Genomic DNA, 15,976 nt, shown 5'->3' with positions numbered 1-15,976 from the left:
ACTCTGGGAGGCTGAGGTGGGTGGATCACTTGAGGCCAAGAGTTCAAGACCAGCCTGGCCAACATGGTGAAACCCCGTCTCTACTAAAAATACAAAAATTAGCTGAACATGGTGGCGCATGACTGTAATCACAGCTATTTGAGAGGCTGAAGCATGAGAATCGCTTGAACCCGGGAGGCAAAGGTTGCACTGAGCCGAGATTGTGCCACTGCACTCGGCTTGGGCGACAGAATGACACTCTGTCTCAAGAAGAAAAAAAAATGTATAGATATATATCTATGTATACACTTCCACATACATACATGTATGTGTGTATATATACATTCATATATATATGTGTGTATATACAATTATTGATCCTCTATTTAGTTTCACTGACTTCTGCTACCACTTATGGGCTCTACCAGCTATTTGATTCAGGAGTCTAAGACAGACTTGAATCAGTTGTGGAGGGGAAGAAAACTATGAGCAATTATAGATTCTAAATTAACCTTAGCTTCCAAATTCTCTCTTTCAAATATTTTGATCCTGTGACATTATACTCACCCTCAAAGTGAGCCACAGTCTTTTCCAGTGGATGCATCTCTTGTATCACTTAACATGACTAGCCATTAGAGAAGTTTCTTTGTGTTCAGTTAGATACTAGAGACTCCACGCATCTCATGACCATGTACTCTTTCTGTAGTAAGTAGCTAGAGAAAGCAGCAGGGTACCATGTTGCTTATCAGAGAAGTTAATACATCCATCTTCTCTCCCCTCATTTCTTTTGCTCAAATGAAATTTGGTATTTTGATAACTGAGACACAATTTTACTTATATCTATATTTTGATAACTGGACACAATTTTACTTGTATCTATACTAAAATTTGAATATCAGTTATGGGGATTTGCTAGCAATTATGCCAACAAAACAGTAGAATTACATCCATGCATATCAAAAAAGCACAACTGACATATTTAGAAACATCTCCTATTAATCCAGGTTCATTTCAACCTGAATTCTATTTAAAGTCAAGAAAAAAAAAAACAAGACACAACAATTATTTAATCTGAAATGTGATGTACAGTAATGATTCTCCTTCATCCTAGGACAACACATTTCATACGTGTAAGTGACTAAAGGGCAATGACTCTTTATGGATTTTCCCTTTGGTGACTTTTACAAAAAGTCTAAGGTAAAGTTCTAACTCAGTTCATTCTACCTCCCCCTCACTGCTCTAAAAGAAGTATTGGGGAGGTGTCATTTCTACAAATCAAGTTCTGACTCAGTGCCAAAAAATTTTTAAGGAACAGAATTCTATATGCAGATTGCCTAGCCCAAGACAACTTTATAGTCACCAGGACATTTTTTTTGGAGGTGGGAGGGTGCAGTTCTCTGTTAAATTTTATTATTATATAAAACATAGCCTTTTCTCTTTTTTTTCTGTACTTGAGAATGCAGATTTGCTTTTTGTCATCACATAAACTTATGGAATCATAGAATCTTAGGATTGTAAGGGACATTACAATGTAGCCAACATTAGAAATCGGCTACTTTAAACTCTTGCTAAATGCTCCCACTCCCCAGCTCTAATGTATTTTTTTTTTCCCCCCTTTAGCTGAGAATTAATTTAAGGGAAGGCAAGATTCTGTGAATGCCTGAACTCTGTTTCATGTCCTACTTCTGTCTTCCTCTGCACTTTGTTTAAATGATTTTTCCAGGAGGACTTTCCAGAGGTGGGGTTTTGTTCTTGAACACATGTGAGAAAGCATTCGTGCCCTACATTCTGAGGGGAGGTGATCTCGGCGGGGATTTTTTTGCTCATGGAAGAAAAGTATATGAGCACATTTTTTTCTACTGGGCACAGCTGGTAGTTCCCTACTGACTGGTGTTTGTTTTGAAGTCACGTGGCAAAGGGGGTTTCTGCCAATGTTTACTCATTACACATTCAAATATGTCACCCTGACGCCCATTCACAGTAGAACTTCAATGTTGCTATCCAATTCTCTTGCCAGAAACGGAAAGTTTATTCCCAGAGTGAAAGTTGCTCTCTTTGCAAATGCAGAGGGTTTAGTGCTCAACAGTGATAGTTGAGAATTGTTGATTTTTAAATGTTAAATTTATTGAATTATTTAATTTTTACGTGATTTAAATGGACTGCTTGGCTCATTATACGTAAAATAATTCTTAGTCAGTACCGCATTTATTAAAGAATAACTTTATGCTACAAGGAAGGGAGGCTGACAACCACTTTATACATTGCTACCCTGATATAACTGAAATAATCTTATGCCTATTTGGGGCCCCTCCCTGTGAAAGGATGATACACCCCTGCCATATTGCATGTGGGCAATGCTGTGACTTGCTTTGGCCAATGAAATAAGGGTGAAAGCCACTTTCTATCAGAAGCCCTAGAAGCCAGTGTGAAGTCCATCAATTGCACTTTTCACACTGCCACATTACTGGCAATGATCCAGATAGGGGCTGTTCTGTCAGCTAAGTCCTGGAGCAAACACAAAGCAGACCAAACCCACAGCAGACAAGGAACATGAACAAGAAATCAAGCTTTATTATAGTGAGCTCCTGAGATCTGAAGGCCATTTATTACTGCAATACAACCTAATACAACCTAGCTCATTCTGACCAATGAAGATTGTACATTGGAAAGAGCAGAAAGATCCTAAGAGAAATCCTGGTTCTGCCATTAAATAATGATGTGAACTTGGACATTTTGAAAGTACCAACGACTTTGACAACTTGAACCTGTTTCCTCTTGTGAGAAATGGACATAAAAACCATTCCATTCCTGATCATACAGAATGGTATGGGGCTAAAATCGCATCATTTATGTTATAAAAATTACACTGGAAAGAACTATTGCCTATATAAAAGTAAGGCACTACAATTATAATTTCCTCTTTTAGTGAGTTGCATGTACTGATCTTCACCTCTTTTCAACTTTCTAGTAAATAGATGTTCTGAAGTGTATCCTCGTTATAAAGTTTTAGAAGTAATCAAACACAGATAGTCATACTTTCCCGAGAATGGCACTCCTGACTATAGTGGACCATTCTTTTTTAAAAATCCAGCTTTGAGATGAATGGATACACGTGGAGTGCTGCTGAGACATGCAGACACTTGCCTGGCCGGGCCAATCTGCCTGATTATCTTTTCTGAGCCATGAGCATATCATGTTCTGGCCAAACTGCTTTTGCGTTCTGCAAGAACATTGTAACGGGCAGAGAATACTGTCATTTATTTTACCAGGAAGAATTAGATAGTGTAAAGAGCATTAGCTTTAGAAACAGGCAGACTCAGCACATAGTAGTCACTCAATAAATATTTGTTGAATAAATAAACAATCAGTTCAAATCTCACCAACGATTTCTAACTGTGTGGTCTTGTGCAAGATATTTAACCTCTTTGAGTGTCAATTTTCTTATAATTCCTACCTCAAAAAGCTTTTTTTCTTAAAGATTAAGGAAATGGTAGATGTACAAGGTCTATCAAAGTACCTAGTACAGACTGAATAAATGTGAACCTTTAGTTAATTAGCCATGTTCTTTTCTGGAGTGGGTGACCAATTTATAGAAAAAAAGAGTGGGCTTTAGGGCTTGTTTGCAGGGCTTCATTGGTGAATGAAGTCTCTAGATTCCTTCTGAAAAAATCAATAGCATTTTGACAAGACTATACCTTCTTTGCCACAGAAGCAATACTATATAAGTGCACCCGAGGAAAGCATTTCAAATGCTTTTGATACACAAAAGCTTCAAGGACTCTGCCTTTGAAAAGCTTTCCTAACAAAAGGAACCACACAGCCTCCCACTGCCTGGTTTCTAGATTGGTTTTCCATCTCCTCTCAACCGTACTGCCTTTATCTCTCAGTTCCTGTATCTGCCTCTTTAATATACTTGCAGGTGCTTGAAAGACCCTTCTGCAGGTGTTTCTTAGTAACAAACTTAGGAATTTATATGAGCAACAAAAAGGTTGATGGCAAACTTTTAACTGATCTGCATCAATAAAGGAAGAAGAGAAGAAGCATTGGCCAGAAGCCTATTATATACATGCTGCTTTTCCAGATATTTATCATTTCATTTAATCCTCACAGCAGCTCTGTGAGATACACGACTTTATTTATTTATTTTTGCTGTGGTGATTTTAAAATGAGGATAACAAAATACAAAGTTTAGGAATTTGTTCAAGGTCACATAACTAGTAAGTGGCATAGCTGGGAGTTGAATGCCAGTCTGTTTTTTTCCAAAACCATGTTCTTTTCCTCATATTACCCTTCCTCACTGTTTACCGACTGTTCACTACCTCAATGCGTGATGCAACAAAGATGTCTGACAGCTTGCTGTGTTGTGGAGAGAGCCTTCAGAGCCAGGGGATCTGGGTTCTTGCACTGATAATGTCATTTACTAATTATGTGGCCTTGGGCAGGTTACTTATCATCTCTGAGCTGCAAGTGCTTCATTAGTAAAAAGAGAAAAATTACCTCTTTCAAGGCAATGTCATTGTGAGGACTAGAGACAGTATATGTAGAGTGACTGGCATAGGGTAGACATTCAATTAATGGAAGTTACTGATATTATTATTATTGTTACCCTTAATAAATGAATCCCTGAATAGGATGACGAATTCTGCATAGCTGTACCTAGTAAGTATCCAATGGGTGAAACAGATATGAGTATTTGAAAGGAGGTGCAAGCAGGGAGATTGTCTTCTTGTTAGAGTAAAGTAACTGGGACAAGACTGAAACTGAATCACTAGACACTGTAAAGTCCACCAGGGCAGAGATTTGGCCTGCATTTCTTTTTCTTAGCATTGTCTTTCTAGGACCTAGGACAACAGGTAGCAAGCACAAAGTAGGTGTTCAATAAGAGTGTGTTGATTGAATGAAGGGAAGTTTGCTCTTAAAAGATGGATTTTGAAGGAGTATAAAGGAGGCTGAAGGGAATGCAAAAGGTGACTTAAAAAGGTAGGGTGGTGATATGGTTTGGCTGTGTCATCACCCAAATCTCATCTTGAATTCCCATGTGTTGTGGGAGGTACCCAGTGGGAGGTAATTTAATCATAGGGGCAGGTCTTTCCTGTGCTGTTCTCGTGATAGTGAATAAGTCTCATGAGATCTGATGGTTTTATAAAGGGGAGTTTCCCTGCACAACCTCTCTTACTTTGTCTGCTGCCATGTGAGATGTGCCTTTCACCTTCCACCATCATTGTGAGGCCTTCCCAGACATGTGGAACAGTAAGTACTTTAAACCTCTTTATTTTGTAAATTGCACAGTCTCGGGTATGTCTTTATCAGCAGCGTGAAAATAGACTAATACAGGTGGTCAGGAAACATAGCATTTATAGGAGACAAAAGTGAAACAGTACGGCTGGAGAAAAGATATGGTTGTATAAGTAAATTGGGGGGTCATGGAAAATGGGAGTTTCAAATACAGCCTGCCAAGTGTGCAAAGGAAGCCTAATTCAATAATCCATCAATGCAGAGACCAATGGTTGTCCTTATTATAAGTTAATTATAGTACTAACTCATCTACTTATTGTGGGAATTAAATATTAAATGTAAAAAGCCTGGCATAGAGCCTGGCACATAGCAGGCACTCAGAAAATTAGTTTTTTTACTAATATCAACTTATTATTTATTACTTATCATGACATTTTGGCAAGTGATGTGAGCAGAAGGCACACTGTGGAGATCGGAGAAACAGATCAAAAAGACAGCGGATGCTGATATTTATCAAGAACCTATAGGTATAAAGTACTGTCCAGGCCCTCCAGAGGACACAGAAATAAAACTTCCTCCTTCTACTTCTTGTAACACCAAGATGTCCCTCAGGGACCTTATTGCCAGGTGTAGAGTTAAAGTCTGCGAAATGGATATACTATTAATAGCCAGTTTCATAAGTTGACCTTGGGGGCCCCTTCCCATGACATCTCCCAACACATCCGTTTCTCTTTTGCACCCAGCTGCCATCCTATGGATAAAAATGGGAGTAGGAACAGGTCACGCCTGGCCTTTATCCAAATGTGTCTCAGTTACTAAAGTAACTAAATTATGTGATCAATTTGAGATTACAAGATTGGACTAAAATTTATTTGGATATTTTTCCTGTTGGTAGCAGGTCTTGTGAGGAGGAACACAGAAGTTGTAGACTAAAGAAAGAACAGTTTTAGAACAAGTGTTCTCTGCTTAGTTGAGTATTGCCTTAGCTATTTTATGACCCGCCATGTGAGTATTTCAATAACTATAATACAAAGTAGAAAGCGATAAATACAGAGTACATAAATGCCATGGGAATCCAGAGGAATTATTTCAGCTAATTCAGGAAAGGCTTTTTGGAGGAGACAAAACTGGAGCTGTTTTTCTCTTCAACATTTGACTTTGAAAAATTTAAAACATACAGAGAAATGAAAACAAATCATAAAATGAACACCCATATACCCTTCAATGAGGTTCAACATTTAGTAATCTCTTGGTATATTTGTACTCCCTCTCACTATACAAATATATATATTTGTATATATAAGATACAAATTTTATAATTTTTGGTACCATTTGGGAGTAAGTTGCAGACATCGTGACACTTTGTTTCTAAATACTTCAGAGTGCATTTTTTTTTAAATGAACAATGACTTTCTCCTATGCAACCACAACATCATTATCATAATCACCAAAGAAAATTGAGGAACCACAACCAGAGTTAGATTTTGGAAGAAAGGTAGAGTTTGGATTTTTGATGACAGTGTTAAGTGCCTCTTGGGTGGAGGACACAGGATGATTCCAGGCACAGACATAGGGGCCTACTTTAATCCCTCCATTTGATGAGAAACTGCTCTAGACCAGAAAGCTGAAGTGATTTGCTAAAGTTTGGAAAGAGCTGGGACCAGAAACCACATTTCCTGATTCCTTTTGCATTGCTCTTCACTACCCTCCTCTTCCGGCATGGCACTAAATTTAGAATATGACACTCTGGTTTCTACACAGCAGAACCTTTAACTCAATCTCAGTTTAAAAGACATTTTATATGGCGCCTTTCTGCATGGATTTCTAAGATGTTGGCAATTCAAATCCTGCCAGTTCTCCTGGAAGATCAAGGTTTAAACAGGGGAACAAATAGAAGTAGGAATGACTAAAAGCACAAGTCATCGAAAAAGCCAGGTGGAATGTTCCAGGTCGCCCCCCAAAAAGCAGCACTGTTACTTGCTCTGACTTCCACTTTCTCACCCCGTGACCTTTATGGCCTAGGACCCCCTCCCTCTCATTTTGCTTCCCACTGCAAGAGAAGAGGAGCCAGCAGATGCAGGGATATGGCTGAGCAGTGAATCAGGACACTGTACGCTGGTCTGTCTCCACTCCTGATGATCTCTGTGACTTTAGACAGTGATTCTCACCCGGGGCGATTTTGCCTTGGCCATTTCTGAAAACACTAGGTTGTCACACCAGAAGGGCTGCTAGTGTCATCTACTTGGTAGAAGCCAGGGATGCTGCTAAACATCCTACAGTACACAGGACGGCTCCCCACCCTGAAGGATTATAGAGTCCAAAATATCAATAGCAGTGAGGTTAAGATACTGCTTTATACAAACCATTCATTTTCTTCAGGCTTTAATACCCTCACTTTGAAATGGGAACATTTGGGTTGGCTCGGTGGTTTTCAATCTTGAGCGTGCTTTAGAATCTCCTGGGGTGCTTGTTTAAAAAAATGCAGGTTACAGCCAGGCACGGTGGCTCACGCCTATAGTCCCAGCACTTTGGGAGGCTGAGGTGGGTGGATCACTTGAGGTCAGTAGTTCGAGACCCACCTGGCCAACATGGTGAAATCCCGTATCTACTAAACATACAAATATTAGCCAGGCATGGTGGAACACACCTGTAATCCCAGCTACTAGGGAGGCTGAGGCAGTAGGATCACTTAAATCCAGGAGGTGGAGGTTGCAGTGAGCCGAGATCATGCCACTGAACTCCAGCCTGGGTGACAAAGTGAGGCTCCATCTCAAAAAAAAAAAAAGATTACTGACCCCATCTTTAGGGGTTCCATAGATGGGAGGCAGAGTCCACACATGTTGAGAAATGCTACATACACCGATGGTTTCTAACTTCCTTCTCAGCCCTCTCATTTTCTAATTCTGAAAATGCTGATGGGTAAGAAATGTACTTAGAGTTCCCGCCTGAACACAGTATGAATATAGAAACAGGAAATGATAATCTTCCTTAGGCTCTCACACACACTTATACCTCTACTCTCCTGGGCCCACACAGAGTGGCCAGGGGTTCATGTGCTGAGACTGGAGGTCAATTCTTTTTGACCTTCCTTTGAAGCCTATAAACCTATAAGCCCACTGACACCTTGTATGAATAATTCTGTAGACACCAGTTATTCTGGAACACCTCATGTGATAGAATAGTGGGACACAACTGACACTCCTTTAAATTCAAGTCTCAGCTCTCCAAGCATCTTCATTTCAGCAGAGGTACTTTATAATGCAAAGCCATCAGCTGGCATTTTCAGGTTTGGATTGGCTGGTTTACAGACATTATCAAATAAAGCATAGACATGTTTGATTGTTTGTTACTTATGGGATTTGGAAAGGAAAAGAAGGAATCTTTTTGAACTGTATGTCATTTTTGGGGAAGGGCAAAGTTGGGTGTATTGCTACTGCCAGCAAAAGCATGACTCCATGTGTACTAATAGCCACGGAACTGAACATATTCTATGTGTCAGATGAGGTGCTTATATGCATCACTTAAATTTCATAGAGATCTGCAAGAAAGAAATTAATTTTTCATTTTCCAGATTAAAAGACTAAGGTTCAGAGAGATTTAGTAACTTGCCTAAGATCATATTATTAATAAGTGTCAGCGTCCACTTATTAACCCAGGTCTGTTTGATTCCAAAGCTCATCTTCTTGTAAATATGTTTAAGTTCCTTATAAATTCTGGATATTAGACCTTTGTCAGATGGATAGATTGCAAAAATTTTCTCCCATTCTGTAGGTTGCCCGTTCACTCTGATGATAATTTCTTTTGCTGTGCAGAAGCTCTTTAGTTTAATTAGATCCCGTTTGTCAGTTTTGGCTTTCGTTGCAGTTGCTTTTGGCGTTCTTGTCATGAAGTCTTTGCCCATGCCTATGTCCTGAATGGTATTGCCTAGGTTTTCTCCTAGAGTTTTTATAGTTTTAGGTTTTACATTTAAATCTTTAATCCATCTTGAATTAATTTTTGTGTAAGGTATAAAGAAGGGGTCCAGTTTCAATTTTTTGCCTGTGACTAGCCAGTTTTCCCAGGACCATTTACTGAATAGGAGACCCTTTCCCCATTGCTTGTTTTTGTCAGGTTTGTTGAAGATCAGATGGTTGCAGATGTTTGGTGTTATTTCTGAGGTCTCTGTTCTGCTCCATTGGTCTATATGTCTGTTTTGGTACCAGTACCATGCTGTTTTGGTTACTGTAGCCTTGTAGTATAGTTTGAAATAAGGTAGCAAGATGCCTCCAGCTTTGTTCTTTTGCTTAGGATTGTCTTGGCTATGTGGGATCTTCTCTAATTCCATATGAAATTTAAAATAGTTTTTTTCTGATTCTGTGAAGAATGTCAGTGGTAGTTTGATGCGAATAGCATTGAATCTATAAATTACTTCAGGTAATATGGCCAGCCACCCCATGTAAAAGTGGGCAAAGGATATTAACAGACACTTCTCATAAGAAGACATTTAAGCGGCCAACAAACATATGAGAAAAAGCTCAACATCACTGATCATTTTGAAATCCAAATCAAAACCACAATGAGATACCATCTCATTGCAAGTTAGAATGGTGATTATTAAAAAGTCAGGAAACAATAGATGCTGGCAAGGCTGTGGAGAAATAGGAACACTTTATACTGTTCGCGGGAATGTAAATTAATTCAACTATTGTAGAAGATAGTATGGTGATTTCTGAAGGATCTAGAACCAGAAATACCATTTGACCCAGCAATCCCATTACTGGGTTTATACCCAAAAGAATATAAATCATTCTACTGTAAAGACACATGCACATGTATGTTTATTGCAGCACTATTTAAAATAGCAAAGACATGGAACCCACCCAAATGCCCATCAATGACAGACTGGATAAAGAAAATGTGGTTCATGTACACCATGGAATACTATGCAGCCATAAAAAGGAATGAGATCATGTTCTTTGCAGGACATGGATGAAGCTGGAAGCTGTCATCCTCAGCAAACAAACACAGGAACAGAAAACCAAACACTGCATGTTCTCACTCATAAGTGGGAGCTGAATGATGAGAACACATGGACACAGAGAAAGGAACAACACACACCAGGGTCTGTTGAGGGATGAAGGATGAGGGGCGGGAACTTAGAGGACAGGTCAGTAGGTGCAGCAAACCACTACGGCACATGTATACCTGTGTAACAAACCTGCAAGTTCTGTACATATATCCCTTTTTTTTTTAAAGAAATAAACAACAAAAAAAATAAAAACTAGTTCAGAAAAAAAAAGTTCATCCTCTGTCATTATTTCTAAATTGCTCCTATGAGGATTAGAGTTGACCCAGGAAGGGCAGAGACCGGGAAAGTAGAGGTCATAAGACATAAACAGCTTCACATATGGCCTGTCCCCAAAGCATCTCTGTGTGTATGTTCCTGGGCTTGATTTTTGCTTGGAGGTTATTTGGCTATTTCGGGGTAAGATGAAATGTTTATTTATTTAATCATTTCTTAAATATCCAAACTTCTTTCCCAATATTAGTATCTTCTAAGAAAGGAGAATATTAAAAATTTTTATATAGATGGATTTATTTTTCTAAGACCTCTCATCAGAATTACTGAGTTAGACTCTCTGGGTCTAGATTTTTTGATGTTTTATTTTGTTTTTGGTCTATCATATTCAAAACTTCCACTAACAGGGTCATTATTCTTTCTTTCAGTTAAGATATTTTCTCTAGAATGCTTCAGTCTAAATGTAAACATGTTACCTGGAAGTGGTGGCACAGTGAGTCACCGCCTCTGTCAATATTCTGGTGTAGGCAGGTATCAGATCATGTCTTGTGAGAAAGAAACCCATAATAGGCGTAGAATGATGTAAAGATACATTTAGGAGAACTCCACCCATTTTACCCAACACTTGGTGAAGAGACAGAATCCAGGTGGGTCCTTCAGTGGGACTTCATTACTTCAGTACTCTTGGTACTGAGAAAATGGGGATTGGATTTTGGAAATAAATAAATACTAAAGAAGTTGATTAGAAGGGGATGCTGATGGTGAATTTCTTTTATTAAAATAGGTTGATGGCAAGGTCATTACAATATGTTTTAAAGGATTTAATACTAAAAATTAAGGTTTTATCTCTAACTTATTAGATGCACTTTTTAAAAGAAATGAAAATCACAGCCTTTAATATGCTTTTGCCACTGAAAGGATAATAGCAAACTTCGTGTGCTTTCTCATCAGCTTGATACTTCCTTTTTGCAAATAAGCATGTATTCACTGTTGGCTATAACATACTTTTTAGTTAAAATAGTTAATGCTGAGGCTTTTGTAATTTTCTTTCTTATATTTAGAATCTTTAAACTGACAGTTCATTCCTTTCTGCTTTATGTTCATATCTCTGTAATAGCACCTACCATATCTTATTGCAATTTATCTGCTGCGCATTTACTTCAAAATATGGTGAGGAATTTCTCAGGAACAGAAACTGGGTACCATTTATTTTTGTATACCCACTGAATGGAGTGAAGAAAGTATTCAACAAATGGATCACTTGACCAAATGAATGCATTTATTTTCCAGTATAAGCCAGGCCTTGCTTTGATAGGGTCTTTTTGGCCAAAAACTTATTAGAAACACAAATCAAAATATTTCCTGTTTGTATATGAAGGTAATGCCATTGATCTGCTGTTAGTATGGAATGACAACACAGAGTGGGGTGACTTACCAGAATCAGTCATGGATTAGTAGAGATTAAGCTACACATCTAATCCAGGTTTCTTATAGTCACATGCATTTCTGACCATATCTTTTACTACTTTAGGAATGGATCTTTAATTTTTCATTTCTTTATTTATTTTGAATATAAAGACAAAACATGTTTATTATAGAAAGATCGAAAATAAAGACATCTATCAGTCAGAGTTCTTTGGCTATAAGTAACAGAAACCAATTAAGAGCTAATTTAGTAAAAAAAGAAAATTTATGTATTTACTTTTTAGATAAATGGTCTTGCTCTGTCACCCAGTGCAGTGGCACAATCACAGCTCCCTATAACCTTTAACTCCTGGTCACAAGCTATCCTCCCATCTCTGCCTCATGAATAGCTAGGACTGACTACAGGTGTGTACCACCACACCTGGCTAATTAAAAAAAAAAAATCTTTTTTGTAGAGATGGAGTCTTGCTATGTTGACCAGTCTGTTCTCAAACTCCTGGCCTCAAGCAATTCTCCCACCTCAGCCTCCCAAATTGTTAGGATTACAGACATGAGCCACTGTGTCCAACTCAAAAAAGAAAATATATTAAAAGGATGTAAGAGTGTTTCCTATCCAGAATGAGCAGGAGACCGGAGAGTCGGTTTAGAAATAGGACAAAAAGAAGGGCAGCTCTAGGCATCAATGTAGTAAAAACTTGACTGCCTAGTTCAGGTGCAATAGGATTGAATGAAATCTATCATTTTTGTGTGTGTGTGCCAGTGTAGCTCAGCTAAAAAGTCTTATTAGCTCATGTTAGGATGCAGCAAGCTCTTTGGCTTATACTGCACTAATAAGCAAAAAGATCTGGCTAAGGAACTGCCAGAGATCCTTTTCAACTTCCCTTACGGGGAGCAAAGAACCTCGATTATTATCATCAAGATCCATAAGTGAGGAAGAAGTGATTCTCTAAAAGGAAATTGGGGGTATCAGCAGAGAGCAGAAATGAGCTGGTAGAGGGAAAAAGACAATTATTTAAACTATAATTATGATACCACATAATGATAACATTTAGTGTTTTTTGTTTTCTTTCCAGACTTTATTCTAATCATAAGAACCAGATTAGGATTTTAATATATATAGTTTTATGTCTCACTTTAAAAATTTCAATATATGTCATGAGCATTTTTCCTATTAAACATACATCAAAATTATCCTTTCTATTAGCAGTGTAAAATTTCGTCTTTTGGCATTTCATCACACATGGAAGTACTCTCTAGAAAGATGTTTTGGCTATTGTCAGCTTTCTAGAAACTCTTGTAACACAAAGACATGGTAACATGGTGGAACAAAATGGGCTTTGGTGACTGGGAGAATTGTATTTAAATTCCAGCTTTACCATTCCCCAGTTAAGTGCTCTTAGGTGAAATGTCTAACTGCTAAGTCTCAGTTTTCTTATTATAAAATGGGGGTACTAACTCAGACCTTACAGAGTTGGACATGCTGAGTTTGAAGTGATTATGGGATATCTGAGTATATACAGATTTGGGCAAGAGTTCTAGACTGGAGGTACAGCTTTTTAAAAAATTTGATTTTAGGGGACATTTGAAGTCCTAAGAGAGGATGAAATCAGGTAGGAAGAGAGAGTAAAGAGAGAAGGGGCATGAACCATGGATTCAAAGTGACCTGAGCCATAGGACAATGAACAAATGGTAGAGGACTGAAAGGGGAATCATGAAAATTGTATGACGAAGTCAAGGATATTGCTTTAAGAAGCGAACAGAGAGGCAATAGTCAGAGAGGTATAAATAGGAAGAAGAAATGGTAAGGGGTCAAGATTGGAGGAAGAAGAGACACCATCTGATACAACAGCGAGGTACAGTAATGCAAGGGCTGAAAATGGCCATTTGATTTGGCATTTAAGAGGCCTTTTGTTTCCTCAACTGGGACAGTTTCCCCAGGGTGGAGGGTCAGAAGCTAGAGAAGAACATACTCTAATTGTAGAGCATGCTTTTGAAAAGTTTATATAAACAGGGGAGAAGAAAGGATGGAGAGAAGTTAGAGATGATTAAAGAAAATTTTTATTTTTGAATGATGTAAGCGATTTCAACAAAGTTTTAGGCTGGGTGGTGGGAGGGGGTGAATAAGAAGACAGTGAAGAGGAAGAGATTACAGACGTGAGAAAGAGGGAGTAATTCACTCATTTGTTCATTTCTCCGTTCTTTTATTTATTCTACAAAGTAGAAGAAAGTGCTTACTGTTCATTAAGAACTGTTCTACACACTGTGTATATATAGTAATTATCAAGGCAAGTTGCGGTGCTGCTTTTTTTCTCTCTTTCTTTTTTTTTCTTTTTTTTTTTTTTTGGAAACAGGGTCTCACTTTGTCACCCACACTGGAGTGCAGTGGCACAATCTCGGCTCACTGCAGCCTCAACCTCCTGGGCTCGAACAATCCTCCCACCTCAGCCTCTTGAGTAGCTGGGACTAGAGGTGTGCACCACCATGCATGGCTAATTTTCATATTTTTTTGTAGAGATGAGGTTTCACTATGTTGCCCAGGCTGGTCTTGAACTTCTGAGCTCAAGCGATCCACCTGACTTGGTCTCCCAAAGTGCTAGGTTACAGGCATGAGCCACCATGCCTGGCTGGGTGCTGCTTTCGTTGGAGGTTCTAGCAGGAGAAAACAAACAACCACCACCAAAATAACAAAAACACGATAATGACACCATGAAGGTAACTGAGAAAAAAAAATGCGAAAAATAAAAAGTGTACACAGGGCATCAACATAGATTCACAGTTTTGTAATGAATGGCTTCTTTAGATTGGATGTTCAAGGATGGCCTGTCTGAGGGGTCAATATTTACACTGAGGACTATATGACAAGACAGAGACAGTCATGCAAAGATCAGTAGGAAGAGACTCCAAGTAATGGGAGGGGATAGTGCAATGACTCGAAGATGAGCTTGGCATGCCTGGAGAGGGTAACAGATAAAGAAAAGAATTGGAGATGTGATTGGAAAGGAAGGAAGCTGCCAGATCCTAAAGGATTTGTAGGCCATGGTTTATTCTGAATGGGATTAGAAGCCATTAGAAGAAAGTAATATGATTACATTTGTGTTTTAAAAGGAGCATTCTGGCTGTGGTAAGAAGACATAGTAGGAGGCAGGAGCAGAAGATGGGGGCCAGTTAACAAGGTATCACTGTAGTCAAAACAAGCAAGATGTGGCTTGGAGTAGAGTGGGAATGATGAGAAATCAGGCCCTATTTCAGAGCAGAGTCAAAGGACATGCTTATGAATTGGATGTGAAGATGCAGCACCTGAGAGAAAAGAGGAATCAAGAAGGGCTCATTGCGGGGGGCTTGAGTGGATGGCAGATGATTTTCTTGAGATGGGGAAGAGTTGGCGGGAGGGATGTGAAAATCAGGAGTTCTATCCTGCACATAGTAAGGGGGATGATTAATGGCTAAATGACTGCAGAAACATGTTTACTGCCAACCTTATCTCTTTTGCAGTTGTACCTACAAGTCTCTGGGTTATTGAAAGCATGTAAAAACAATTCAGAATATCCACTTTGTGACCTCACCCACTTTCCTGTGCTTATTTGCCCATCCCTCTGCTCTCTGGTTTCGTACTCTAGCTTCTGACTCAGCTGCCTGGTTCTAGAAAATTATTTATCCTTTTTCTTTCTTTTATATATATATATATATATTTTTTTTTTTTTTTTTTTGAGACAGGGTCTCCCTTTGTTGGCCCAGCTGAAGTGCAGTGGTGCAATCTTGGCTCACTGCAGTCTCAACTTCCTTGGGTTCAAGTGACCCTCCCACTTCAACCTCCTGAGTAGCTGGGACTACAGGTCTACGCTACCACATGCAGCTAATTTTTTAATTTTTTGTAGAGACTGGGTCTCACTACATTGCCAAAGCTGGTCTCAAACTTCTGGGCTCAAGCAGTCCTCCTGCCTGGGCCTCCTAAAGTACTGTATGAGCCACAGTACCCAGCGTATCCTTTTTCTGATTTGTTACTCAGGTTCTTATCTGAGTATCAGCTCTGCATACTCCTTTTATCTCAACTTTAGCCTT

The 15,976-nt window shown here is 38.8% G+C and overlaps 1 protein-coding gene across 1 annotated transcript in view; it reads left to right on the top strand.

Moving 5' to 3' along the window:
- Window positions 1-4,851: 4,851 nt before the first annotated feature.
- LOC134759526 (uncharacterized protein encoded by LINC01619) overlaps window positions 4,852-15,976 on the top strand; it is a 73,961-nt gene continuing 62,836 nt past the window's right edge. The window contains exon 1 of the mRNA XM_063712220.1: window positions 4,852-5,229. Within this exon, the coding sequence (XP_063568290.1) occupies window positions 5,220-5,229 (10 nt within the window). The 5' untranslated portion in view covers window positions 4,852-5,219. The remainder of the gene's footprint in view (window positions 5,230-15,976) is intronic.

Source organism: Pongo abelii, chromosome 10 (assembly GCF_028885655.2).
Source record: "Pongo abelii isolate AG06213 chromosome 10, NHGRI_mPonAbe1-v2.0_pri, whole genome shotgun sequence".
Classification (NCBI taxonomy): domain Eukaryota; kingdom Metazoa; phylum Chordata; class Mammalia; order Primates; family Hominidae; genus Pongo; species Pongo abelii.
Note: the sequence above shows the minus strand (reverse complement) of the source record. Positions and strands in the feature narration are given on the sequence as shown.